The sequence below is a fragment of the Aspergillus campestris genome, assembly GCF_002847485.1.
Source record: "Aspergillus campestris IBT 28561 chromosome Unknown P168scaffold_1, whole genome shotgun sequence".
In the NCBI taxonomy this organism is placed as follows: domain Eukaryota; kingdom Fungi; phylum Ascomycota; class Eurotiomycetes; order Eurotiales; family Aspergillaceae; genus Aspergillus; species Aspergillus campestris.
The window spans coordinates 4,644,228-4,671,039 of record NW_020194336.1 but is presented as its reverse complement, the minus strand read 5'-3'; the positions used below and the strand labels follow the sequence as shown (position 1 = coordinate 4,671,039).

At 50.9% G+C, this 26,812-nt stretch overlaps 8 protein-coding genes across 8 annotated transcripts; 4 read left to right on the top strand and 4 right to left on the bottom strand.

Annotated features, from left to right (window-relative positions):
* Window positions 1-1,587: 1,587 nt before the first annotated feature.
* On the bottom strand, window positions 1,588-2,157 carry P168DRAFT_315332 (uncharacterized protein; the record flags this gene model as incomplete). The annotated part of the gene is made up of 2 exons (XM_024839891.1): window positions 1,588-1,627; window positions 1,694-2,157. The coding sequence occupies 2 exons, from the start codon at window positions 2,155-2,157 to the stop codon at window positions 1,588-1,590; spliced, it is 504 nt and encodes a 167-aa protein (XP_024697915.1).
* A 772-nt stretch (window positions 2,158-2,929) lies between these two features.
* On the top strand, window positions 2,930-4,486 carry idi1 (isopentenyl-diphosphate delta-isomerase IDI1). Its single transcript, XM_024836558.1, has 4 exons — window positions 2,930-3,038; window positions 3,105-3,558; window positions 3,677-4,015; window positions 4,079-4,486. The coding sequence occupies exons 2-4, from the start codon at window positions 3,312-3,314 to the stop codon at window positions 4,312-4,314; spliced, it is 822 nt and encodes a 273-aa protein (XP_024697914.1). The 5' UTR covers window positions 2,930-3,038; window positions 3,105-3,311; the 3' UTR covers window positions 4,315-4,486.
* A 132-nt stretch (window positions 4,487-4,618) lies between these two features.
* Window positions 4,619-5,289, bottom strand: P168DRAFT_324304 (DUF202 domain-containing protein; the record flags this gene model as incomplete). The annotated part of the gene is made up of 2 exons (XM_024840815.1): window positions 5,158-5,289; window positions 4,619-5,054 (listed from the first exon to the last, which is right to left on the bottom strand). Exons 1-2 carry the CDS (start codon window positions 5,253-5,255, stop codon window positions 4,619-4,621), a joined length of 534 nt encoding a protein of 177 aa, XP_024697913.1. The 5' UTR covers window positions 5,256-5,289.
* Window positions 5,290-6,309: 1,020 nt separating this feature from the next.
* On the top strand, window positions 6,310-8,309 carry P168DRAFT_278815 (MATE family efflux transporter; the record flags this gene model as incomplete). Its single annotated transcript, XM_024835720.1, has 3 exons — window positions 6,310-7,024; window positions 7,086-7,444; window positions 7,503-8,309. The coding sequence occupies 3 exons, from the start codon at window positions 6,310-6,312 to the stop codon at window positions 8,307-8,309; spliced, it is 1,881 nt and encodes a 626-aa protein (XP_024697912.1).
* A 378-nt stretch (window positions 8,310-8,687) lies between these two features.
* P168DRAFT_315328 (putative replication factor-a protein) lies at window positions 8,688-9,546 on the bottom strand (the record flags this gene model as incomplete). The annotated part of the gene is made up of 2 exons (XM_024839890.1): window positions 8,688-9,440; window positions 9,508-9,546. The coding sequence occupies 2 exons, from the start codon at window positions 9,544-9,546 to the stop codon at window positions 8,688-8,690; spliced, it is 792 nt and encodes a 263-aa protein (XP_024697911.1).
* A 393-nt stretch (window positions 9,547-9,939) lies between these two features.
* On the top strand, window positions 9,940-12,854 carry P168DRAFT_287370 (ATP-dependent RNA helicase DBP10). Its single transcript, XM_024836557.1, has one exon. It carries the CDS (start codon window positions 9,975-9,977, stop codon window positions 12,777-12,779), a length of 2,805 nt encoding a protein of 934 aa, XP_024697910.1. The 5' UTR covers window positions 9,940-9,974; the 3' UTR covers window positions 12,780-12,854.
* A 7,828-nt stretch (window positions 12,855-20,682) lies between these two features.
* On the top strand, window positions 20,683-22,983 carry sclB (putative C6 transcription factor). Its single transcript, XM_024841876.1, has 2 exons — window positions 20,683-21,759; window positions 21,830-22,983. The coding sequence occupies exons 1-2, from the start codon at window positions 21,130-21,132 to the stop codon at window positions 22,889-22,891; spliced, it is 1,692 nt and encodes a 563-aa protein (XP_024697909.1). The 5' UTR covers window positions 20,683-21,129; the 3' UTR covers window positions 22,892-22,983.
* A 904-nt stretch (window positions 22,984-23,887) lies between these two features.
* P168DRAFT_315325 (putative lysine-specific permease) lies at window positions 23,888-26,291 on the bottom strand (the record flags this gene model as incomplete). The annotated part of the gene is made up of 7 exons (XM_024839889.1): window positions 23,888-23,907; window positions 24,396-24,814; window positions 24,882-25,346; window positions 25,402-25,550; window positions 25,597-25,638; window positions 25,688-25,889; window positions 25,939-26,291. The coding sequence occupies 7 exons, from the start codon at window positions 26,289-26,291 to the stop codon at window positions 23,888-23,890; spliced, it is 1,650 nt and encodes a 549-aa protein (XP_024697908.1).
* Between the last annotated feature and the right edge of the window lie 521 nt (window positions 26,292-26,812).

Sequence of the window (26,812 nt, the reverse complement as noted above, 5' to 3'; positions counted from 1 at the left end):
CGGAGCTTGTCGGCGATCCACAGTACTAACGTAGGCTTCCATAGAATGGCTATTGCCCCTTATGGACCGTGCTTGACTCGAGTAACGGCGTTTATTAAGAGGTACGGAGGCTAGTTTACTACCTACCTACTCAGTAGTGTAGGTAGGCCCGCCTCGGGGAGAAATGGAACGAGCCGTTAGTTACTAGTGGATGATATGGGCTGGAGCCTGGGGCCAAAATTATCATAATAATTGTGGTACTGTCTGTGGGACAGCCTTAATTTGGAATTCCGGGGCTAAACTGTGGAAAGAGCATGGACGGGTCGATCCACGCGACAGCTCGTACCTTGTTCATACTTAACTACCTGGGTCAAGGTTAGGTGCCTGTAGGGTAGCGACTAGCTAGGCAGGAGGTCGTTGTCTTAGTTTCTTTATTTAACATTGAGATAATTCATTGTTTGATTGAGGTACCCACTGCTACCTAATAATGTCCCTGAATATACTTTTCCCCTGTTTTTAGTCCAAGCGAATCTTTCCTATCATTTTTATTGGCTAGGTTTGACGGATACTAGTACTGTTAGGTACATTCCTGGTAGTAACTTAGTATTGCCTTTCTATATTAACTATCCCATGGTTAAAGGTATGGGGAGATTGACTACATCTCATCGTCTAGGATCTACAGTGCGTTTCAACCCAAACAATTCTAGACTTTGAGAGGAGATTGCAGCTATTACCTAGTGCTAAGTACTAGTCAGGGTCATGACTCAGAGGGATCGTCATTACTTGGAAGCATAACGGTATGATCTGCTAGGCGGAATGTCCCCTTTTATTACATGATCACTTCAGTATTATACCGAATACTGTCCCTTATGCGCGAGTTGCCCCATATTAGCTACTTTGTATCGGACCCACTAAGTAATCTAGAAAGGTAGATGGCAAGTTGAAGAAGGCCCAAAGGTAGAAAAGGAGATTCTGTACAGTATCGTAGACTACTAAGTACTACTATGTAAAAGCGAAACTGGCCGGGTTAGGGTTACGTGCAGCTTATGCGCCACCATAATCAGTACATGGTCTACTCTTCTCCGTCGTTAACTCGTAATCTCGTGTCATGCTTTAGTAGACTTAAAGACGACTTCAAGGCCGGATCACTATTATATACTACTGTATTTCAACAGGACTACTACTGTAGATTTGTAAACGTTGGGCTGGGTTTTCTCTTTAATCTCACCGAGTATATTGCCGAAAAGAGCTTGGGATTCAAATGTCAAAGGATAAAGGGAGGTCATAAATATAAGGTGAATCTGTCCAAACATGGCGATCCAGAGCAAAGCAGAGAGCTTAAATGTGGGAAAACTAACACAGAAGTTTAGATACCAATGATTCGAATCTATGTTATAGCTATGGAAATTGCAAGTCTATAAAAAGTCAAAATAGAGCTCGTGTGGGAATTCCTGTTTGCTTTATTCAAAAGTTCCAAGTCAAGCTATCGCTTGTTAAATGCTTGCAATGACGACCATGAATCGAGTAAAATAGGTCCTGTACATAATAGGCACAAATCTTGGGTATTCATTTACTATCGCCATCTGATCTTAATTCTATCAACACAGATCATTTGTATCTTCGACTCCACGCATAAGCAGTGACTGCACTGAATGTCATCAGTGCTATTGCAATACTCTGAGGACTATGCATCTGAGGTGAAATAATGCTATACAGCCTTGATAGTAATCGATCAGCTGTCCAGCATTGTTCCGCAGGCTCATCGTCAAGTTCGACAGCTTCCAGCTCGTTGCACAGGTCGTAGGCGGAAATAAATGAGCCCCGAGTCCAGCACTTCTCAATGATCGAGCCAAGCCAAATGTCGTTGGTCCTGGGAAGGTCTTCCCTTGGTGGCCACACACCACGGGTAGCATCTGGCGGAGCAGATTTCCAAATGTCAAATTTGCACTTGTCCCCGACAATCACCTCGTACATCACTGCTCCTAGCTGTCCGATGTCGGTCTGTACTGAGTATCCCCCGTCATCGGCCGTCTCCATGCAAGTGTCGAGCGGCAGAATGGTAAACTCGGTAAAATCGCAAAAGCTGATCAACAAGTCCGAGTCAAGCAGGAAGTTCCGACTGGCAATATCCACCACGAGAACCCGTCGATCATGGATCCGAGCAAGAGCACGAGCCATTGTGCGAAACCACCAGAGCTGAAGAGACTTGGAGGCTTTATTCCGACCCAGATAAGAACGGAGATCTCCATTCTCCATGAGCTGGAGTTGGATAGAGGTTTTGGTAAAACCTAGACAGGGCACCACCCCAGCGCACTGTCCTAGGCGCTGATAGATAGACTGCTCATGCTGAAGAGACTCGGTGTTTGCTTCCACTTCGTCGTCGCTGCTTGAACCCCATCTGAGGGGGAGCTTAATGGCAAGGTTTCCTTCCCGGACTAAGCCAGTTCCTCCCATACCGAGGATTTGCTCCTGTGGAAAGCATCCAATGGGATCAACATGATGGACAGATGACATTGATTATTCGCCACGGACAGCCTTCGGGGTAAATGCGTCTAAGTGTGGAAATTGACGTGTTCAAGTGTTACTCGACTCGACCTGGATTGAAGTACAAGTGCCAGATGTGGCTGCGGCGTGATTTACTCAGAACGCAGGGATCCACCGGAGCAGTCGATAGGTCCACCATCTAACCCTAACTTTCATCGCCGATGGAAAGCAAAAATTCTACCAGGCTACCACTGAGCCCGTTGGTTCGTCATCATCCTTCTAGGAGGTAGAATTACTTTACATCGGTTGTTTGGGGGATCCCTCGCTCGGTTGAACTCGAAGGAGTAGGGGCCGTGTTACACTGCGAGTCTTACATGTGCACTGTGACCATTCAAGGAAATCTCTATCGGACTGAATTTGGTACAACCTCCTCTGCTTCCGATGCCCCAGAGTATCGAGGGCCTGGAAAGGTTTCAAGGACCCAGGTCATGTGCATATAGTCGGCAGTCGGCATCAAAACTATACCTTGAAGCCGCGGATGAACGGATCTGAAAGGGAAAAGGAATGCAAAAATAGTAAGAAAGAAGAACGAAAGAGAAAAAGAAACTGTTGCACTCCAAACCAGCTGATCAATATTATAGCTGCAAGGGGAGTAAGCAGTCAAGAATAAAAGAGAAGCATAAAAGGGAAGATTCCCCGCGGTTCACCTGAAAAGGCAGTTGGATCCTGACCCTCCAGGCACCCACTCTCACCGCCCTCTAAATTACTCGCCCCCTTTGGCATACCAGCGATCGGATTCAACCCCGCCAACACCCCCTCGGACAAGTTTATTTTTCGCAACAGACAAGATGAGTTCCACCGCTACCCAGACGGCTACCCCGCGGATCACGGCGGAGAATGTCGCGACCCTCTTCCCCGACGTCGACACCTCCCTGGCGCGCGAGGTTCTCCCCACGGCGAATGCCAGCAACCCCGCTGAGCGGGAAAGCGCCGACCTCGCGGGGTACGATGAGGAGCAGGTCCGTCTGATGGAGGAGGTGTGCATCGTGCTGGATGAGGATGATAAGCCTATTGGGAGCGCCAGCAAGAAGACATGTAAACCTCCCCCGTTTTAATGTGCTTTTGGCGCATACATATTACCCAGATTCCCCCTTTCGGATATCCAAATAATCGACTGACCATGGTTGCTAACCACCTTCTTTACTATTGGTAGGCCACCTGATGACCAACATCGACAAGGGCCTCCTCCACCGCGCCTTCTCCTGCTTCCTTTTCGACAAGAACAAGCGCCTGCTGCTCCAGCAGCGCGCCTCCGAGAAGATCACCTTCCCCGACATGTGGACGAATACCTGCTGTTCTCACCCGCTGGGCATCCCCGGCGAGACTGGTTCCGAATTGGATGCTGCCGTGCTGGGAGTGAAGCGGGCCGCGCAGCGCAAGCTGGAGCAGGAGCTGGGGATCAAGCCCGAGCAGGTGCCGATCGAGAAATTCGAGTTCTTCACCCGCATCCACTACAAGGCGCCGAGTGATGGGAAATGGGGCGAGCATGAGAGTAGGTCCCTTCTTCACCAAGAGGTGCTGCCCCAAATTCAGAATAAGGACTCACAAGCTACAGTCGACTATATCCTGTTCATCGAAGCCGACGTTGACGTCGATGTCAACCCCAACGAGGCCCGAGACACTTGCTACGTTTCTCCCGACGAGCTGAAGGCGATGTTTGCGAAGCCAGACTTGAAGTTCACGCCCTGGTTCAAGCTCATCTGCAATTCGATGCTGTTCGAATGGTGGAGCCACCTGGGCACCGCCTCTCTGGACAAATACAAGGGCGAGACCGGGATTCGTCGGATGTAAAGCGTGACTCACCCTTCGGATATCGGTGAGATAATTATGCAAGATTGGGGCATATGGCGCGTCCCTGACCCCAACTAGAGATACCAATGCACAAGCCGGCCAGTATACCATGTTTCTTGATACTTTTTCAAATAGGCTTCAATATTAATATATGCTTGAATTGAGATTTCGCGAATCATTATCGACGCCATAGTCACTAGCCCTTCGTGACCCAGCACGGATGTAGAGTAGGATTCTCATAGATGCTGCAAAGTAGAGTCAAAATAGAAAGCCAGAGTTCACGATCTGTCCATACATTTATATGTTAACCCGAATTCGTACTGCTCTTAGCATCAGTAGCCAAGAACAAGATACAGCTCCCTAAGATAACCGCGCCCACCACGGTGAATATAACCTCCGTGACCCACCCACTCTGCACGAGCGCCGCTTTATGACTATATTTCCTGACCGTCCGCACGTAGTTCACAAACCCATTTACCAGACACCCTAGACTCAGGACCCAGAAGATGATCCCCAGCGGCAGCGACATGCGACGCTCGAGACTGGTCGAGGCGCCGTAGAAGTGGAAGGAGATGATGATGGCTATGGACACGACGCCGAGGTACATGGAGAGACGGAGCCAGGAGAGAAAGGTTCGTTCGTTCGCGCAGTGGTCGCGTGCGTCGGAGGTGGAGTTCTCGACGAGGAGGGCGCCGAGGTAGGGACGGGAGAGGAAGATGTGATGTTTGTGTTGGAGGTGTCTAGTAGTGTCCGGGGAGGTTCGAATTAGCTTTCTGTTGGGGATGGAGTGTCGTGGAGGATATAATTCTGTGTGTTCGATTGGCTGGCAGGTGCGCGACTCACTCGTCTACTATGACTGGGTTGGAATTGGCCATGTTTATGATAGGGTTATATGGGGGTCGGGGGAGGGTTGGCTCCCCCCCTGCTGTACCGTGCTCCATGATGATTGCACGATCTAGTCTGTGGACTGTCTTGGAGGGTATTCAGAGCAAAAAGAATGCCCATCTACAGTCAGCATATCATGGATGTGTGCATATCGCTCGCAGCGACCATCATGAAGAGTTGTCAGTTGTGATGCAGTTCAAGGATTGATCATGTTCGTCTTTCGATCGGAGATCCGATGACATTCCACGTGACGGCCTAGTCCTCATCGGGCATGATGTCATCTGCCAGCAGACATGTGACCCGCATGCCTCGATTCACTATTGACATTTTGATATTGACATGGTTGTGGAATCATTCCCATCCTTGTCTTTCTCCCATTGGTCTTTTATACTACCTTTCGAACGTCGGGTTCAAGTTGTTTGTGCCGCTTCTCTAAGGATCAGCACCTCCACTACGATAGGACAATCCAAGCGCCGAATCTGGTTGGTTCAAGCGGGTCGGTCAAGGATGCGGGGCTGTGGACTCGCTCGTGTTCCGTCGATGCTTCTTATGGTTGAGCGATCCGAGAGCAGCTTCGAGGGAAAAAGCAAGTGATAAGGGTTTTGTATGACTGATTCGAATCCCAGAGGTAGACAGGAAACCAGCCGATACGCCCCTCCAGGGGCCTGCATAGGTCCTAATACCCGAGAGCTAATGTATTGTCTGATCACTTGGTTCTGAGTGGCAGACAAGGTGGATCCTCCGACCATGGAAAGAGTCAACAACTTTTTGATTGAAAGTCCATTTTTCTTGCCACAAATTCCGCCGTTTTTTCGGTAATGCGATTACACCATCTGTTAGCTCCTCACTTAGCTCCTGCTAGTGACTGAGCTGACTGACTCTTGCGACCACTTCCGCTTCTTTGTGACTCTTCCCTCCCGCCACGCCCTTTCTTGTCAGCTCCTTACGTCCCACCTGAAGAGCTTTCGCTTTGTGTTCAGCTGGCAGTGCTGAGGATCAATTCGTCATCTCTTTCAGTGAGGATGTGGACAGGGTTTAGCCCATAAGCTTCTTATCCGTGTAATTTACTAGATCGCCGCATTTCGCACCCTCTAACTACCGCATCTCGTCATGGTCCGCGATGGGAACGGCCGCCGCGCGCTCAGCCCGACCGGCGAGTATGGTATTCACGGTCGCGGCATATCCAGTTCGCCTCTCGTGGAAGCTGCAATTGCTCGGGACTTAGAAAGCTACGCAGACGATGAAGGCTCCCTTCTCACTTCCGACGACGAAGCGTCCGAGACCTCGACCATCCGTGCCATGGGCAGTCAACCGGGAACGAACCCACACTCTCTGGCTGGCTCCTACCAACGCCCGAGCTTCTTCACGACCGTCGGACATTCGACCGTTGTCCCGCATCACCGGGATCTAGAAAACCGATTGACGCGGAGAGAGCGTAAACAAGCCATTGAGGACGAGAGGAACCTCTTGAGTGATAATCGTGTTTTGAAACAGGATAAATGGCCGCGCAGGACGTCTGGCGCGCAGGCTCCCGGGGAGACTACATCTCTGCTAGGAGGTGGGAGACGCGGGTCGGAGTATGAGGTTGCAGACCCGGAGGAGATCGACCGCAAGTGGGAAGAGGCGGTGATTGCGGGATTGATTCAGACGACGTGGAAGCGCGAGGCGCTGGTCATTGGTAGAAATGCCGCGCCGCTGGTCCTTACGTTTCTGCTGCAGTACTCTTTGACCGTGGCTAGCATCTTCACGCTGGGTCATCTCGGGAAAGCGGAATTGGGGGCTGTCAGTTTGGCGAGTATGACGGCGAACATCACCGGCTATGCAGGTACGTGTACAGAGTGCAGCCCAGATCAATACCCCACGGTGATACTAACATGCACGGTTAGTCTACCAAGGCTTGGCGACTAGTCTAGACACCCTGTGTGCACAAGCGTATGGGTCGGGGCGAAGGAAGCTTGTGGGCCTGCAAATGCAAAAGATGGTTTATTTTCTCTGGGTTATCACCATCCCAATTGGGGTCTTGTGGTACTTCGCCGACAGGGTCCTTCTCATGATCGTGCCGGAGAAAGAGGTTGCCGTTCTTGCGGGCCTGTACCTCAAAGTCGTCATCTTCGGTGCGCCGGGATATGCTTGCTTCGAGAGTGGGAAGCGTTACGTCCAGGCGCAGGGCCTCTTTTCGGCCTCTCTCTACGTCCTTCTCATCTGTGCGCCGCTCAATGCGTTTATGAATTGGTTGTTTGTTTGGGTATGTTGCGTTCCGGCTTTCCTTTTACTACAGTTTTCTGACCAGGTCTCTTTCGCAGCAATTTGGCTGGGGTTTTGTCGGTGCTCCGATCGCGGTTGCCATCACCGAAAATATCATGCCGATGCTTCTATTCCTCTATGTGTACTTCATAGATGGAAAAGAGTGTTGGAATGGTGTGACGACCAGGGCGCTGCGGAACTGGGGCCCAATGATCCGGCTTGCTCTGCCTGGGTTAATAATGGTAGAGGCCGAATGCCTGGCCTTTGAAGTCCTGACTCTAGGCTCGTCCTATCTCGGCACGACTCATCTCGCTGCGCAGTCGATCCTGTCCACGATCTCGAGCATCACCTTCCAAATCCCATTCCCCCTTTCAATCTCCGGTAGCACACGCGTCGCCAACCTGATCGGAGCGACGCTCGTCGGGGCCGCCAAAACATCCGCCAAGGTAACCATGGGAGGCGCCGTGATCGTCGGCCTGCTGAACATGCTACTCCTCTCCTGCCTCCGCGACTACATCCCCCGGCTATTCACCTCCGAGGAAGAGGTCATCGTCCTCGTTGCCCAGACCCTGCCACTGTGCGCAGCATTCCAGCTCTTCGATGCCCTCGCAACGAACTGCAACGGTATCCTGCGCGGAATCGGACGCCAAGAGATAGGAGGGTACGTCCAGCTGTTTTGCTACTACGCAATCGCGATGCCCATCAGTTTCGGGACGACGTTCGCCCTCGGATGGGACCTGTTCGGTCTGTGGTCCGGTGTCGCGATCGCCCTCTTCCTCGTGTCTGTTATCGAGGCCGTGTTCCTTGCGCGTACAGACTGGGAGCGGTCGGTCGAGGACGCACTTCACCGGAATGCAATGTCATAATGGTGGACCCGCCGTCTGCATGCTGGTGTGGGGTTGATTCTAGAGTTCCAAAAGTTTGAAAATGTTCTTTAATATAGCGGTGCTTTTGTAATGTGGCCACGATGTTACATATATGTCTTGAACCAATGGCTGGGTAGAGTTCTGCATAGAAGTTGAAATGATATCCCGTCTTTTCTTTACTCGTGCGTATATACAGTTCATGAAACTCAACCTAGAACTAGTCATACGAGCATGTAGATACTAAGTTGGTAATAATCATTATCATATGGATATGCTCTAATCACAAGCGCACAAAAACGAGCTAAATATCCTTTTCACCCATCCCCATGCACTCTACTAAAAACGGAAGAAAACAACTCATCGAGCAAAAGAGACACCCTACAATTGAAGAATAGCCCACGTCTGCTCATCAACCGTCGAGAAGATCACACCCGTACCAAGCAACTCCTCCCCAGCCCTTGCCACATCCGCCGGAGGAAGGCCCAGCTTGGACGCAATCAACTGACAATGTAAGCCCTCGTTGCTCTGCGGCTCCGTCCGCAGCAGCGAGTAGACCTTCCGCGCAACGGGACTCATAGCCGGAAGCGACCGATCCGCACTGTAATCATCCGCGCCGCCCATCGACGCATCGCCGACCGCGCCCGCAATCCCACCAGCCCCGGCAGCAGCACCGGCGGCACCACCCGGCGGGCCACGGGTGAAAAACAGATGCACGGCCGTAGCCTCGAGCAGATGACAGTGCAGCTCGTTGATGTTCTTAACGGGACGCACACAGTGCGCGCCCACAAAGCGCTTATTACCGAACGTCTTGAGCTTGCCGAAGACCTTCGCGTAGCCGTTCAGCTCGATCTGGTCCTTTCCCGGCACGCCGGGGCCCTTTCCGTCGTCGGTGTCCATTGTGTCGGCTGTAGCGGAGTCGATCCACTGCTTTGCTTCGATCTCGCCTGTGCCGTCGTCGATCTTGTAGGTTACGTTTGTGGTCTGCGAGCTGATGTTGCGGACTTGGCCGATGAAGACGATGCTGGAGGTGTCGGCGCCGTCGATCTGGAAGGAGGCTTCGGGGAAGGGCTGCGAGGCGTCGAGGATTTGCTTGACTGTGACGGGGCGGAGGGTGTTGTTGTTCATTTCGCCCTGTGCTCGGCATCCTGGTTAGCCTGGATATTCTGGGGTTTGTTGGGCTGTGGTAGTGATGGCTTACCTTTCCTCCTGCTGGGCTGGCGCTCATCTCGCCAGGCATGAAGCCGCCGCCACCTCCTCCTCCTCCTCCCCCGAAGGAGGAACCGCCATAGCCACTGTTATATCCACCGTCTGGGGGAGTATTAGCAAATCCGTAGGATGGACAGTGCAATGTGGGGTGTGATATTAAGGAGAATGTGCGTACCCATTTTGATTGCGAAAGTATTGAGTTTCAAGTAGAGCTCAAAAGATTGAAGATTACCAGGTAGAAGCAATCACTGAGCTCAGTCATTTTACCGCTTCGGGACGTGTTGAGGCAAAGACGCGTCGCGGGGGGAGATGTTTGCCTGGTTTGTCTGCCTGGCGGAGCAACTTTGATCCCTCACCGCCCGGGAATTTTTCTCTGCCGACCAGAAAAAATATCGATAATGATAAGTAGTCTCCGCTGAACAGACAACATCAGACGGTCAACTCAACCAGACCGTCATTATGCCTCGTCGCGCTGCCTCTCCGACAGCGTCGGAGAATGAATTCGATATCACCGGCGCGCTTTTTCAGCATGACAGCGATTCCGACAGCGGTGTCAAGGCACCCAGGAAGGTAGCGAGAGCTCCTCTTCCGTCGCAGACTCTGGATTTTCTCAGCGGTGTAAACGATGTAGCGGACCCCGACGACGATGAAGCTTTTATCGCGGAAAAGCAGGCGTCGGCGAACCGCAAGGGAGCCAATCTCAAGGGAAGAACGGTCAAGAAGGGTGGTGGATTCCAGGCGATGGGCCTGAACGCGCACCTCCTCAAAGCGATCACCCGGAAAGGTTTCTCGGTCCCGACGCCCATTCAGCGCAAGACGATCCCCGTGATTATGGACGACCAGGACGTGGTTGGCATGGCGCGCACAGGATCCGGAAAGACGGCGGCCTTTGTGATCCCCATGATCCAGAAGCTGAGGAACCACAGCAGCACTGTCGGTGCGCGCGGTCTGATCATGTCGCCGTCGCGTGAACTGGCGCTGCAGACGCTCAAGGTCGTCAAGGAGCTGGGTAAAGGCACGGACCTGAAGTCGGTTCTCCTGGTTGGTGGTGACAGTCTCGAGGAACAGTTCGGCATGATGGCCAGCAACCCGGACATTGTCATCGCTACGCCCGGTCGATTCCTGCACTTGAAGGTGGAGATGGGTCTGGACTTGTCCAGCATTCGCTACGTCGTGTTCGACGAGGCTGATCGACTCTTCGAAATGGGTTTCGCCGAGCAGCTGACGGAGATTTTGCACGGCCTTCCGTCCCATCGACAGACTCTGCTGTTCTCCGCTACGCTTCCGAAATCGCTCGTTGAATTCGCTCGCGCCGGTCTACAAGATCCGACACTTATTCGTCTCGATACCGAGAGCAAGATCTCGCCCGACCTCGAGAACGCCTTCTTCACTGTCAAATCGGCCGACAAAGAAGGTGCGCTTCTGTATATTCTCCACGAGGTGATCAAAATGCCCACGGGCCCCACCGAGGCCGCGGAGAGAAAGAAAGAGATGTACAACGAGCCCAGGAACTTCAAGAAGCGCAAGAGGAATGAAATGGACAAATCCGTGAATACGAAGGAGTCGCCGACCAAATTCTCGACGATCGTCTTCGCCGCTACGAAACATCATGTGGACTATCTGTACGCCCTACTCTGCGAAGCCGGGTTCGCGACATCCTACGCCTACGGCTCCTTGGACCAGACGGCGCGCAAGTTCCAAGTCCAGAATTTCCGAATGGGCATCTCGAACATCCTAGTGGTCACGGACGTCGCAGCCCGCGGTATCGATATTCCCATTCTCGCCAACGTCATCAACTACGATTTCCCGTCGCAGCCCAAGATCTTCATCCATCGTGTCGGCCGAACGGCGCGAGCGGGCCAGAAGGGCTGGAGTTACAGTCTGATCCGCGACGCCGACGCACCGTATCTTCTCGATCTACAGCTGTTCCTCGGACGGAGACTGGTTCTGGGTCGCGAGCACGGCAACAACGTCAACTTCGGCGAAGACGTCGTCGTCGGCGGCATGCCAAGAGACGCGCTGGCTCAGACCTGCGAGTGGGTGAACAAGGTTCTGGACGAAGACGGCGACATTGCGCTACAGCGCTCGGTCGCCACCAAGGGTGAGAAGCTGTACATGCGCACGCGCAACGCAGCCTCGCTGGAAAGCGCCAAGCGCGCCAAGCAGATTGTATCCTCGGACAACTGGACGAGCGTGCACCCCCTCTTCGACGACGAGTCGAGCCACATGGAGGTGGAGCGGGAGAAGATGCTCGCCGTGATCGGCGGGTTCCGGCCGCAGGAGACGGTCTTCGAGGTGAACAACCGACGCAGCGGCAAGAACGCGAGCGACGAGGCCACCGATACGATCAAGCGGGTGCGCAACACGCTCGACGCGAAGAAGCAAAAAGCGCAGGCGAAGAACAACAAGCCCTCGGAGTTCCTCGAGGACGGCAGCCACGTGGGTGCGGGCACCGGCAAAGATGACGCGGCCGGCGAGCTCTCGGACGAAAACGATGACGACGACGACGACGCGGGCGCAGACGCAGCCGACAACATGTCGCTTGCCTCGGAGACCGACCTGGAGGTCACGTTCGGGTCCTACAACCAGAACAAAAAGTCCAAGCAGGACTCGGCGGCTGCATTCCAGAACCCGGAGTATTTCATGTCGTACAAGCCCAGCAACAACGACCTGGCGGAGGACAAGGGCTACGGTGTGCACTCGGGCGCAAACGTCAACTTCACGCAGGCGTCGCGCGGCGCGACGATGGATCTGCAGGGCGACGAAGGCGGGCGCGGATTCGCGGAGCCGCGCACGATGAAGCGCTGGGACAAGCGACACAAGAAGTACGTGTCGCGGGAGAACGACGAGGACGGATCCAAGGGCGCGCGACTGGTGCGCGGCGAGAGCGGCGTGAAGATCGCGGCCAGTTTCCGCAGCGGGCGGTTCGACCGGTGGAGGCACGGGAAGCGCATCGGGCGCATGCCTCGCGTCGGTGAGGCGGAGGCGCCGGGGCTTGCGGCGAACTTCAACAACAACTCGATGGGCGGACGGCGGTTCCGGCACCAGAAGGATCAGGCGCCCAAGAGGGCGGATCCGCTGCGCGAGGACTTCCACAAGATGAAGAAGAGGGGCGAGGCGGCCAAGGAGCGACAGCTGGGCAAGGCTGGCGGTGCGGCTGCGGGTGGGAAGAGCGAACTGAAGGGGACCGATGATATTCGATTAGCGCGGAAGATGCAGCAGCAGCGGAGGGACAAAAATGCCCGGCCGTCGAGAAAGAGGTAGTTGAAGCAAACAGTTGTGGATGTTAATGATACCTTGACTATATTGTACAGTAATGCTTCTTTATTCAAGTCTCACCCAATACTATCAACTATCAACCATATCCATACATAACAAAGTCTATAGAAACGATCAAAACTCCCTCCAACCACCACTCAACCCAGCCTAGAGGACAGACAACACAAGGACAACACCAGAAAAACAGAACAAAGTAAACAAAGTAGATAAAATAAAAGCCGCGCAACTCAGCCCATCACCGAGATTCTCCCCGTCATCAGAGTGTCCCTAATTGGCCGCGAGCAGGTCCATCGAAGTCAATAAAAGACATATCACATCCCCATCACATTAGCCACAGCCACAGAGGATGTTTGGTTCTTATTTACTTTTTATTTCTTCTTCATTTCTCTACGATCATTATCATGCAATTTTATTATATTATATTATTATATTCTTCTTCTTGATCAGTTTAGATCGGTTTGATTGTGGGTAGGATCAATCGCAGCGCATAGTCCCAAGCGCGTCCTATCGGTACATGTACATTTACGAGTATATGTGCATGCACATACATATACATACAGATTCATATACATACATTAGGGCAAATCCTCAACGACCTACGCGCAGGATAGTCAAGGAAAGTGCATAAACACTACTAACCGAGAGTACTCTAAGACAAACTCCGATGCGAGATGGATATACTCCATATATCGGTGTATTTTCTATGTCTCGTCCGGGTGGATTTCTTTCTTTGGGGCTGACCGACATCTACGGAGTAGGTGGTGGGTATATATTTATCTACTTTTAGACTGGTGTTCGCTGTCGAGGTTGAATATACTAGTACTGGGGTGTATATACGTCAGCTGCGTCTGCGATGTCCTATTACATCCTTTTGCTATGCTTTTTATTCCTTTTTCTTCCTCCCTGCTAATAAACTTGATAATAATAGAGAATACGATCTCAAGTATATAACTCGTACCCAGACAAAAAACTAAATCTCTAGTATAATCTCCCCATTTCATACCGGACCAAAAGCAAACCACGGACAACTAAAGGCATGGCAGAATCACCCAACAGGATTTAGTTGCATGAACCCTCTTTCCTTTCTTTTTTCTCTTCTCAACTAGATCACTTTTCAGCAGGGAGAAAAAGAGGGAGAGAGCAGCATAAATGTTTGCCTTGTTGGCGTCATGCAATGCATGCAGAGGCAGGCAGGCAGGCAGACAGTGTGGATTCAACTCAGCCCAATCCAATCATCCACTTAATTAACAAACTCAACTTAAGACTGTCAATAATACGGCACAGTCATCGGAACAACTGGATTGCTTGCTATACGAGAAATTGGTTGGTAGGGTTAGACTACTATTGCTACTACTGGGACTTCGTACTTGTTGACTGGTTCGAGGGGCAGTGTTGAGAGAGAAGTCAGAGGGGTCCACTTTTGGAGGGAATTCTCTAGGGTATGGAGGAGGAAACATGTAATAGAATATGCAGGTGATGATAAATAATAGAAATTTGATAGAAGGATGGTGAAGTGAGAAAGTGAGATCATGGAATAGTTTTGGATGATATTCATGGACCGGTTGATTTTCTACCTAGTATAGCCGTATATTCCTGAGAAATGGCAGCAATGTATAGCACCGAATGCACTCTGTATACCAGATAGAAGCCTTTACAGGATAACTCAAACAAGAATAGAACACTCCATCTCACCGACATTCCGTCCGAGATGATCATTCAATTCGGACAACTCGTCTTCTCCCCCATTTGTCACTATCCCCGTGACCGGTCACTTGCACACACACACTCACACACACACACACACACACACACAGACCCATCCGTCGAATACCTCCTTCCCACTTCCCTCCACCAACATACAGACACGGTCTGACCCATCTCTCTGGTACTCGGGATCCAGCCATGTGGAGCACCGAGGAGAGGTCTCCGAGGACCGACTGCCGCAATCACTAGTCCGACCCTATTCCTCGACAGACAGGGTAAATCCCTGCTTGGTTATTTTTCTCCCCTGCTGGCCGACTTGGCAATAAATGATACTAGTTGTAAATAACACACGGCGCTATAGCCAGCATGTTCTGCCGATCTGGACATCCGCTATTGAAGAACCGCAGTTTGGGTACGGATACTTGGCAGGGATTTCCTACTACGGAGCAACTGGGTATTTATTGACTGCAGGTCGGAGCTGCTGATGCAGGGAGAGTCACGAGGGAGCGTGGCGCGACTTTCATGACTTGGTGGATGGAGATTTCTGGTGTGATGTACCGGTGTGTCGACCGGTGTGGCCTACACAGTGTAAGCGCAAGTGAAGACACAAGAGAGGGAGAGGGAATAGAACCTTCCAGTCAATCACGACGGAGATGCGCTGGCCAGCTGCTCAGCTGGCAGACAGAGTATACCATCCCTTACTTGAGCCGACATCGACTTGAGCCACAGTACTTTCACTCCGGGCATACGTCCACCTAGAAAGGACGCGACGACTGCGCATACGAAGCGAGTCCCAGCCACAGCCACAGGAGACAACAAAGACTACAAAGAAACCAACTCCAAAGCCAAAGCCACAGCGCGCATTGCACGGCAAGTGGAGGAACACGGAAAGAAGTCTGGATTGGCTCACGATTGTTGAAATCCCCGGTGGTCATGCGAGATCGCATCGCCGTTGGGCGCAATATCGCCTGCTTTGACTGGTGATTTTCCTGATATTTTTCTGCGGATTGCGTTGCCACTTCTGTGTTGCATGCACGGACTATGTGTGTCTACTTATCTGTCGGGATGAAGTGTGGCTCTGCTGCAATGGAGAGCACACCATCAGGACAAGCTAGGCCAGAAACTGATGTGTTATTTCTCTTCATTAGGGAGTCACAGGCAGCCAGACCGGAGGGTGCGAGGCTCCATGATTGACTTTGGGTGATGCATGAGAAACTATTGGCTTTGCTGGAACGCATTGACGCCTCGATAAGTGATGTTCTCTTCTACCTGTCTATCTACCTAATGGGGTGGTAGTACCGGAAATTTTAACAGACCAGACTCCACAGGGAAAGACACAAAGGCGAAAGACAAGAAAGAAGTACAACATTGTCCCGTGAAAAGAAAGAAAGAGGATATCCCCGACAGCCACATGTATGGCAAAGCGATAGCAATAGCGATTCACCTGCGAGCACAAACAACAGATATTCCCCCACGGAAACAATCCAAGAATGGTCCCTTTTTCCCGTCCGGAAGATTATCTATCCCCGTGTAGCGTCCGCTCCCATCCTACCTTACTATTCGCTTGGTGTGAAAAAGGGTAGATAAAGCCGCGAAAATTCACGGACGTATTACAGCGATGGGACCACCCCCCTCTGTCTCCCACAACTAAGGAAAAGCCATGGCCAGGCCAGGCACGGCGATTTTCCAGCCCTTGGATTCCTCCCGCGCTTTTGTTCCGGGGGCTGGGGTGAGGCGTGTCAGGTGGATCTGTATTGACGAGCGTGTTAAAAGACGAATAGAAAATATATACATGTAAGATAAAGTAAGGGAGAATAAAGAGAGAATAAAATAGTTCCATTGGGTTGAATTGTTTGGGGGAAACGAGTGACAAATACCGACGCCGATCCTTACCTGGGTCAGGGCTGCGTGTTCCCCCATTGGGATGGGACGAGACGGGGTTCAAGACAGGTTGAGGGGGAAGAGGGGGGAAGGAGGGGGATGGCGATCATCCGTGGATTTTCAATCCTGTACGGAGGATTCAGTAGATTTTTTGGGGGATTTCCCATCGGATGACTGCCAAAAGGCCACGGACTGCATGGTTGACTCCGTTCGTGGATAGCTTGGATATCCTATTACGGGAAGGTCGGATACAAGACTGGCTCCTACTTACTACCTAGTAATGTCACTAAGGACTAGTCGTTCTTTAGGAGGATTGTCCCGGCCGTGTGACAACGATGTAGATCAGTAAGATCAATTAGGGGAGGGAATTTAACGTGGTAGACTGATGTATGGTATGTACGATGGGTGGATTGCGATGTTGATAGAGGTATGATGTTCGATGTATGTCCATGCCCATGTCCAATGTCGATAGATCATGTCGCTCCAGAGTCAAAATGGAGTCCCAGCCCATGATAGGATCAAATGAAGGTATTATTCTGGAGGAAACCCGTCGGACTGGGTGACACGACCATTCCACCATATGGCCTTGCAGGGGGTGGAGGTCATCGAATCGATTTTGGGGACGTGAGGTATCGATCTGCAGTACATTTTCCTTCCTTTTTTATTCTTCTCATTTATCAGTAATTAATGTCTAGGTATTGATTGTTTATTTTTTCCTCATTTAATCCTATCATTGTACTCCGTGCCCCGTAGAAACTCAACCATTATTATAAGTATTCCCAACAAAGTTAGGGCTAAACCGGTGGCCCGAACTATTGAGCGCGACCAACCCAACTAACCGGTAGATCGTGCTGGCCATGGGGAAACTAACCTTCACACCTTCCCGCCTCCGTCCTGCATGAACGCTTACCAGGAGGGGAATCTCCTAATTAGACTCTGTAGATTTGATTTGATCCTTTCTGGTCATGATCGTAATCATGATCCCACCCCCTTGCCGTCAACTCCCCGCGTGCTGCGCCGGCTCAAGGTTCCACAGAATCGGCTTCCTTCGGGGTCTTCCCTCACTTTCCAAGTGTCTTAACCAACTACAGTAAGTTAATGGTGAGAATAAATATGATAGTTGTGATTGTGACTCTCGTCCTAAATGCCACCATGCACTTAGCATTTCCCTTGGCAAAGTAAGAACTGATCACGCCGGTTGGAAACCCCCGTCACCCGCAACCCCCGGCAAAACAGCCGTCAAATCCGGCCCCTAAGACTAGAGTCAAAAATCCCCGAAGTGGCACCGCCAAGGGTCGAGTCCCATGGGAGAAGTGGACTGACCATCATACATGCATGCAGACCTCTCGAACAGACCAAGGACTAAATCAGCGTGGACTAAAACAGCGTGGCAGGGGATCATGCGATGATCATTCAATCAGGTAGTTACCATACAGTCTTTTTTAATAATATGAATTATTCCTGCCCTGGAGATAGATTATGTAATATTGACAATACCATAGAAAAGATAGATACTCATAATAGATTACAAAAGAATAATAAAAATGGATAAATAAATAATAAAAACAAATGAACCGTTGTCAGCAAGTAATTATCTCGAGTTTGATCAGAGGGATCTTCATGACATGCCCTGTGCTGGGCGATCCCTTATCAAGAGACTAGGACTAGGAACTCTACTCCGTACTCCGTAGTGTAATAGATACCTAGCTAGTCTAGCTAATAGGATGCTCATGATGTAAGAAATACTCCTAACTGTCTATCCACCGCTCAGGTGACCAGTTTCTCTAATTTCCTGGATCAAAGTAGTCGCAAAGAAGTTATTAGTTAGATGGTAGTAGGAGTATCCACCGGACAGATCCATGGTGGATAATTGATTGATTGATTGATTGATTGCAGCTGCAGCCACATCGGTGAATAATTGAAAGATAAATGAATTGAATAAATTAGATTGAGTAGACAGAATGACGAAGAAATGATTCCCCCAACACAGTCCATATCCCAGCTACCCGGGTGCATATTCACCTGTAGGATTCTGTAGGATTCTGTAGGATGTCCAGATCATTGGGGGGGGGGGGGGGGGGGGGGGGGTGCTAGCATGACCAGTGAGGTTACCTACTCTGTAGTAAATGTCTAGGTGCTAGGTGTAGGTATAGGTGTAGATGATTATGACGATCATTAACGGTCGAAATCAATAGATCTCAGGCTAACGAGACGCCAAAGCTGCCTGACTGCATGTGCATACCCCTTTTTTCCTCCCTTAGAAAAATAAGAAGGGATGTCATATTCGATAGTATTCTAGAATGGATGTATAGCATAGCATCAATATATAATTATATTACAGAAATAAATAGATGATAAACAGATCAAAAAGGCAGGGGCAAAAACATGAAGAATAGGAGATCAATATCGGCCACCTTAAGGTGCTCGTACAATATACGACTCCGAGTGGGCCCAGGCTACAACGGAGAATTCATTCACCAATTGCCCGGACTCCTATCTAGGTAACTAGTCTCGACGGTGCTCCTACCAGTCTGTTTCAGCATTGTCGACGACTATCATACTCAGTACTAGCCTCAGTAGCCTGTCAAGAACTAGAAAAGGTGTTGGAGTATGATACTAGTCCGAGGGGTCGTCTTAGTGGCTAGCCCTAATTCAGACTAATCCGGAACAAGGAAAGAAAAATGGAGACAGTCCAGAGCGACGGCGTCCACGTTAAAATCCAGATCCCCGAAAGCATTGATAGTAAAAAACATGGCCAGGAGAAAGTAGGGAGAAGAAGATCATTATGTCCGATCACATCAGCCAATTCCCCGGGCTTTTCCGGCCGTGCGTTGTGACAGGTTGATACCATAATACCATATACAATATCATGATTATAATACAGTACAAAAGGGATTTAGATGAATAAATCAGTAAATAAATGGAATATACAAGATAGGATAGAATAAAGAATCCCATCCCCTCGTAAAAGACAGTTCAAGTCAATATAAGACCCTTGACATAGAATACACACGACAAGATTCTAAACTAGTAGTCCAGTCAACCCAAGAGTTCAAAACCCAGGCAAGACCCCTAAAAGGATCTCCTCATTCGGTAGTGCATGTCAAACTGATGTCTCCACCCTATGAAAAGGTCGCCGCCCCATCCCTGTCAACAGCACTATTGCCAATGGATGCTGCGGCCGCGTCGATCCTCACCTTGCTTCTCAATATTATTATTGTATAATATTTATATAATATTGAATAATAATTTAAATAACAATCTAAGAACATTAGGGTATTTAGTTTTACAAGAGGAAAAGAAATTGAAAAGGAAGAAGAAAAGGAAAAAAGAACAAAGTCAGTGGGTTCTCTCCGTTTCGGGGTGTCACTGACACCGGCATCACTGCATGGCCAGATAAGCACATATAGAAAGGAACAATATCTATTTTTTTTTATACAAACATAATATACTGTACTATAAGTTGAATACATATATGAAAATAATAACGAATGAAGAATAAAGAGAATCAGTAATTGAAATAAAATGTAGAAAAAAGATCGACATGATCCAAGTCTATCGGCTGCTAGTCGTTCGTAGCACTGGCCACCGATATAAGCCTTGTCACAACCTGCAGGAGACTGGGATCGATTATATGGTTCATGAACATTATTATCATTATTCTTATTATTATTACAAAAATAATAAAAATAAGATAATAGGATATCATAGGCTGGCGGGGAAGAAAACAAGGCAAATCAGATCCGGTCAAATAAAAATGCAGGCCATCTCTCTCTCCCACTGGGTTCATCTCCATCTTCCTGATCTTCCTGCTCTATTTCCTGCTCTATCTTCCCCTGTCTTTCTCTTGATCTAGGAACCATTTATTCTTCTTTTTTTCTCTCCACTACTTCCGTCTCTATCGACATTATCGATTTATTGTTTCATTTCTCTCCGTTGGGAAACCCGCGTGTGATCCGGCCGGAACTTTACGCCTCACTTCCCACTATACTTCACCGTTCTTTCTCCCCTTCTCTTCCTTTTCTCCTCTCAGACAGTTCACTCGAATAGTCTGCATTGGACTGGCTGGAGATTCGTCATTCCAGTCAGCATATCATATATCCCCAAACTTGGCGGGAGAGAGGGTCAATAAAACAGACCATCGTGCATGGTCCTCGAAAAGTAAGGTCTTTTCTACTTGATGTGATTTTTCTCCACTATCTTCAGGGAGTTTCTCTTTTATTATTTCGATGATCTCTTGTTTTCCTATTTATTTTGATTATTTTATTTTTTGTTTTCCTCCGATATTTCCCAGTTCTGCATTGGATTCCGTGGGCCCCGTTGATCGCCCACCATGATGCAATAAATCATCCCCAGGAGGTCAACCATCCGACTTGGAAATTTGATCAAAGAAGGAAGAAAAAATAATAATAAAAAAGACACGATCTGGCTGAACCCTCTGCCGATCGACAGCTTCCTAACTTCTGACTCCTCCAATCGCAGATCCAGGACGGACGGATTATAAGCTCTTGTGGTCCTCGCATCCCCGATCAAAGCGTGGCGTGGGTGGTTTCAATGATGACTGGCGACTGAACAGCTCACCCCAAACACCGCAATCCCATCCAGGAAGCCCAACCCTGGTTCCCTCTCCGTATATGGTCACCTGGACGCCCAGCGATGCTCTTGTCGATTCCACGCCCGATTCCTGTCCGTGTCCCGTCGCTCTGAGCCCGCATCCCCGTCCGACTGAGGCGCTGTTCATGCTGCCCCGATGCAATCATTAGTCCTCCCCCCTTCCTCCTTCATCACTCCAGACTTCGGACACCCGAGATTTCTCCCAGGCCCGGAGCGGCTCTCTTTCAATCGGACCCGGTCAACCAATGCTCGTCGCTGCAGTCCCCGGGACCTCCCACTCCCCCGCCCCATGTCCGGCTCGGTCCAAGCAGAAGACCCGCTGGAAACCACCGGGGATGCCAGACGCCCTCCGGACCGTTGCCAACCTCCCGCCGATCCAGCGGCCCTCGCCTCCTCGGGACTGACCGGTTCCATTCTGACCGCGGCGGCTCCCGCCCCGTCCACGGCCCACGAGCATGCCTTGCAGCGAGTCATCGCGACCCCGGCGGACAATCTGCCCCGGCAGCCGTTCCATGCATTCGACCCGTTCGCCTCGCGAGCCCCCATCACCTTTTCGGGGCGCGGTCCGACGCACTCGTCGGCGTCAGCCTATCCACCCATTCCGTTTGGGGCCTCGTCGCCGGGTCCGTCCTCTCGGACGCTGCCGCAGAAACCCACCCGACGGACGAAAGCGCACGTCGCGTCCGCGTGTGTCAATTGTAAGAAGAAGCATCTCGGGTGCGATCCCGCCAGACCGTGTCGGAGATGTGTATTGTCGGGAAAAGAGGTAAGTCATTCGTCCCTTGCATCCTTAACGTGAGCAACGCCTGTCGATCGTCGGGCTAAAAGAGACATAGTCAACGTGCGTTGATGTTACGCACAAGAAGCGAGGGAGACCCCCCTTGAAAGCAGAAGAGACGTCTCTCCGGACGTACGCGCCCCAAATGGAGAACGCCCCCGCCGGACACCACGGTCCACAGACCCGACGAGCCCACATGCACCGGGCGACGTCCTCACGCGAGATCCGACCCATGACAGATCTGCAGATCCCAGGTGGTCCGATGGGCTCGATGGGACCGCGGGCTGCGGCACCTCCCCCTCACCGCTGGGCGCCCGGAATGTACCCCCACGTCGTGGACCCGGCACTTACGATGCAGCGAAATATAGGGCATCGACGATTTTCGTCCTCGGGCTCCGCGCATTCCTTCACCGCGGTGTCACCACCGGCTTTTGTCCCCATGGCAGGCGGCGGTTACAGCCCAGCCCTAGCCCAGGGACGCATGCCCGCCGCGGTGGGACGACCGCTGTCGTCGTACGGCGCCCCAGGCCTGCAGCCATCCACCTCGCCCCCACAGTACCCGCAGCCCTACAGCGTGCCGATGTCCCCATACGCCGAGCCGTCTCGCATGACAAACCGACTGTCAATGGGCGAGCCTCCCATGCAGCGGGACCCGCGCGAGTCCTACCTCGAATCCCCCGTCCGACTGCCCCCGATCTACCCACCGACCATGGCCCAGCCCAGCCCAGGAAGCCAGGGCCATGGCCACCGCCTGAGCGATCCCTACCAGCCCGTATGGTCATCCCCTCACAGTCGCGAGGAGCTCTACCACCATCACCATCATCACCACCACTACCCACCCCATCCCCACCACCAAGAGCTAGAGCAACGACAGGCGCCACCTCCACCGCCCCCAGGGATCATGGACCCGATCTCACCACAGAGCCAGATGCGTCAGGCGGCTGCGGACCTGGGGTACGCGGAGTCTATGCCACGACCAATGGAGCCGATGCCATCGACGACACCCCGGCATTCGGTGGACTTGTCGAGCGGGCGGGCACGGGACGAACCGCCGAGCGGAGACGTGGACCGGCCCGCCAAACGGCGCAAGATGGCTTTAAACGACATGGTGAATGATTAGCCTGCATTATTCTTACCTCAACTGAGACTCGCATGAGGTCCACCACTTGATACCAATCCTCCATCCGCCTCAATCAAAACAAAACCCAGAACTAGCCCAAGATGCAAACGCTCTCAACGCATGTAGCAGGATCTACAGCACCACAACACCAACCAGCAGAATACAAGAAATACCACGGTTAACGATGCCCCTACCTACTAATGTGTACTTTTATTACACTATCCTCTCTTTGTTATCTGAGCGACTACCTTCGAGTACTACTACTACACGCATATACACAGCTATGTACGGATTAGCATTGGCAGCGACCTTACCACTACCACAACAGCACTACTCATATACTGCACTATCTATCTATAAAGAATTTCCTTTGTTAATTTTCTACAGTCCTTTGATTTCCTTCCTTCCTGTTTTTGGGTCTTCCAGTCTCATGGTTTCTTTCCGTGTTTGGGTTTCTTCTGTTAGGTGTTGAGCTAGATACCTCTGCTTTTCTTTCTTTTTCTTTATATCTGCATGGAAATTTTCCTTTGTTTTTCCTTTTTTTTTTATCCCCCTTCCATGTTTTTTTTATTGTTTGATTGTTGGTTGCAAGATTCAGCGTGACTATATTGCATCATTTATCTACATTGCATCTATCTACACTGCACCTACTATACTGCACTATCTACACCCCTACATCGCATATATTATATACTTGCATCACAGCCTATTCATCAAGTTAGCCTTTGTCATCAGAGTTCTTATCACTTGCTTACACACTACTACACGCCTCTATCTGCATTGAATATCTCATCTCGCAACTCACGCACCCGTTCACTCAGTCAGCCCTAAAGCAAACCAAAGCAAGATCATCTCACTAGAAAGAACCACAATACAAACAACAACACCAAAAGAACAGTCAATCAGTCAGTCACCACCACCTACCTGTCTCATTATCTACCTACCCACCTGCCTACCTACCCACCCATCTATCCATACATTGGATATACTCCATACCTACCTCGCATTCGTCGACTCTTGCACCGGTGTTAGGAGTTAATTTTGGGTTTTCAACGGGTCCACCGATTGATTGATTTGTTGGTTGGTTGGTTGGCTGGGCAGCTGGGCAGCTTCTATACCCACTTACTTTATGTTTTCTTGCTTGCCCCTTTTACTAACTGATTGGTCTGGGACTGGGGTTGGAGTGGACCGGGGTCTTGAAATAGTTTGGGTTGGTGTCTGTTTCTTTCCATTTCCCTTTTCTTTTGAATTGCATTTCTTTTTTCTTTTATAGTTAGTTGTTTTCAAAACAGACCGATTTATAGAGGGTGTTAGTAGTATAATCGGGGAAAATATCATATCATATATTACGTACTATGTTACATCTACATTTTTACATCATAGAACAACAACTGTACAATTGACTATCATAGTTACTCATGGCACTGTACTCAGCACACCTAAGAAATAAAACAAAAAACAAAGAAGTTAAAAGAACAACCACATTCCAACCCGTCTCGCCCACCCCCAAGCCCCCTCTCCCTCTCCTTCTCCCCACCATCCACACCCTCCCCATCACCACTCCCACTCCCACCAACAGCGTCACTCCCCACCCACCTATCCGTAACAAAATCCATCTCATGCACCCCCACAAACCGCGACCTCTTCACGACCTTCCAAACGAGAAACATAACCACCATAATCGCAATCTCGACATAATAAGACACAAAGTCGATAGCTTGAAAAGTCGGACTGAAGCACGACCACCCCTGCACGAGGATCAACAAGCAGTTGAGCCCCACGGCGAGGATCGGCCCGACGGGGTATGTCCAGTTTTTGTAGGGGAGGAGGTGCTCGAGGTTTTGGTGGCGGAGGCCCGCGCGGAAGCGGAGGGAGGCGATGCCGATGCAGGTCCAGGAGAGTTGGTTGGAGACGCCGACGATGCTTTATTATTGTAAGTATTGAGTTTTTTTTTTTTTTGATGGAAGTGAGGAGGAAAGGAAGGGAATACTTTTGCAGCCATGTCCATAGTTGACCCGCTCCAATATAACTAGCTCCAAAGCAGAGTCCACTGATGACAGAGGTTGCTAGAACAGCCACCCACGGGACCTGAAATCTATTCAGCTGAGAGAAAAAGGGCGGCGCGTATCCATCCGTGGCAAGCGTGAAGAGCAGCCGCGAGCCGGCGAACAGGGCGTGGTTAGCGGCGGAGATGACGCTCGTCATGAGGACAGCGTTGATGAAGCTGCCGGCAACGGCGCTGCCGGCTTGGACAAAGACGATGGTGAAGGGGCTGGTGGCGGTCTCGCCGGACGATAGGTCCGGGTAGGTGTAGGGGACGTTCAGGCTGATGATGATGATCGAGATGATGTAGAAGAGGATGATGCGCCAGAAGACATTGCGTATGACTTTGGGTATGTTCTTCGCTGGGTCTTTGGTTTCCCCGGCTGTGACGGCGATGGATTCGGTGCCGCCGCTGTGGTTGTCAGTTAGGTTGTGTTCATCCTTGGGATTGAATTGGAAGGACGTACTAGGCGAAGGAGGCCGTGACAAAGACGGATGCAAATCCACCGATCCCACCAACGAATGGCGCGTCCCCGGTATAGAAGTAATCGTCTCCCAGATACCGGTGTTCTGTGTTTCCGCCGCAGTTGACCGCAATCCCAACGATGATGAAAATCTGACCGTATTAGTATACTGCATAAGTTGAGGACAGTCAGACATACGACGATGGTCACCACTTTGAGAAGGGAGAGCCAGTATTCAATCTGCGATCATTTTAGATGGCTCTACTTGCGCGAGACGGTAGACGCATACCTCGCCGTACACCCTGACGGACATGACGTTCAACGCGATGACCACCACCAAAAATATCAGACTAATCGCCCATCCGGGAAAGTTATCTGTCCAGTACTGGAGCAACAGCTGCAGGGCGATGACATCCGCGGCGGTGGAAACGGCATCATTGAACCAGTAGTTCCAAGTCAGCGCGAACCCCAGCGCATCATCGACAAAGCGTCTAAACGAAATCAGTCTAGCTCAAACTACGTATCAAAGGCACAACCAACCCCGCAAAAGTACAAAAGGATCCCGCGATGGGGATGAACGCCGTCATCTCTCCCAGCGACAGCATCGTCACGTAGACGATACCTCCGCAGATGGCGTACGCGATAAGCATGGAGGCCGGTCCACCCGTAGCCAGCGCTTTGCCCGTCCCCAGGAACAAACCGGTGCCGATGGTCCCGCCAATCGCGATCATCTGGACCTGGCGCGCGGAGAGCTTACGGGCCAGTCGGTCCGCATTCACGTAGGAGGCCTCACCATCAAGGGGTAGAGGCCCTACTGCGGGATCTAGCATTTTGGGGTCGCCATACCCCAGTGGAGTGGCTGTGGACTGTTTTTCGACATCGCTGGCACCCATATTGACTGTGTTCACGTACTGGAACGCGACGTGAGTCAACAGATCGCGTAAGATTGTGATTTGGCGTAGCGTCAGCTCAGCGTCCAGGGTGTTGTCGCATACGAGTCGATGATTGGACGATACCAACAGGCGCTCGAGGCCGTCGGCCAGATGCTGCAGAACCCAGTACCCGGAGTAGTCGAACCTTCGGAAAAGCGATGGTAGGGCTGAGCGGACAAGACCCACAGCGGAATGGTTTTCGGGATAGATGGATGAAGGAAGGAAGGGGTATAGGGACTGATATACAGGGAAGGCTGGGCAAGATTGTGCGATCGCAGGGATCTGGAGGCAAAGACGCCTCTGTTACATTGCCAGGACGTTAGCGGATGGCGTGCTTGCTGAAGGAGGACATAGTGGTGTATTTTAACCACAGGGTGCAGGAGAGATCGGGTAACGCCGAGTAATTTAATTACCCATGTTACTGCAAAGTTAAAATAGATCCACAATCAGCATGGACCTTTATATCCCTTATATGCTCTGGC

Excerpts from the sequence above, each read along its gene's own strand:
- sclB (XM_024841876.1), top strand. The coding sequence starts at position 21,130 with ATGCAATCATTAGTCCTCCCCCCTTCCTCCTTCATCACTCCAGACTTC. Across the intron at positions 21,760-21,829 it reads GTGTATTGTCGGGAAAAGAG|TCAACGTGCGTTGATGTTAC; the intron begins GTAAGTCATTCG and ends AAAGAGACATAG.
- idi1 (XM_024836558.1), top strand. The coding sequence starts at position 3,312 with ATGAGTTCCACCGCTACCCAGACGGCTACCCCGCGGATCACGGCGGAG. Across the intron at positions 3,559-3,676 it reads GAGCGCCAGCAAGAAGACAT|GCCACCTGATGACCAACATC; the intron begins GTAAACCTCCCC and ends TACTATTGGTAG. Across the intron at positions 4,016-4,078 it reads GAAATGGGGCGAGCATGAGA|TCGACTATATCCTGTTCATC; the intron begins GTAGGTCCCTTC and ends CACAAGCTACAG.
- P168DRAFT_287370 (XM_024836557.1), top strand. The coding sequence starts at position 9,975 with ATGCCTCGTCGCGCTGCCTCTCCGACAGCGTCGGAGAATGAATTCGAT.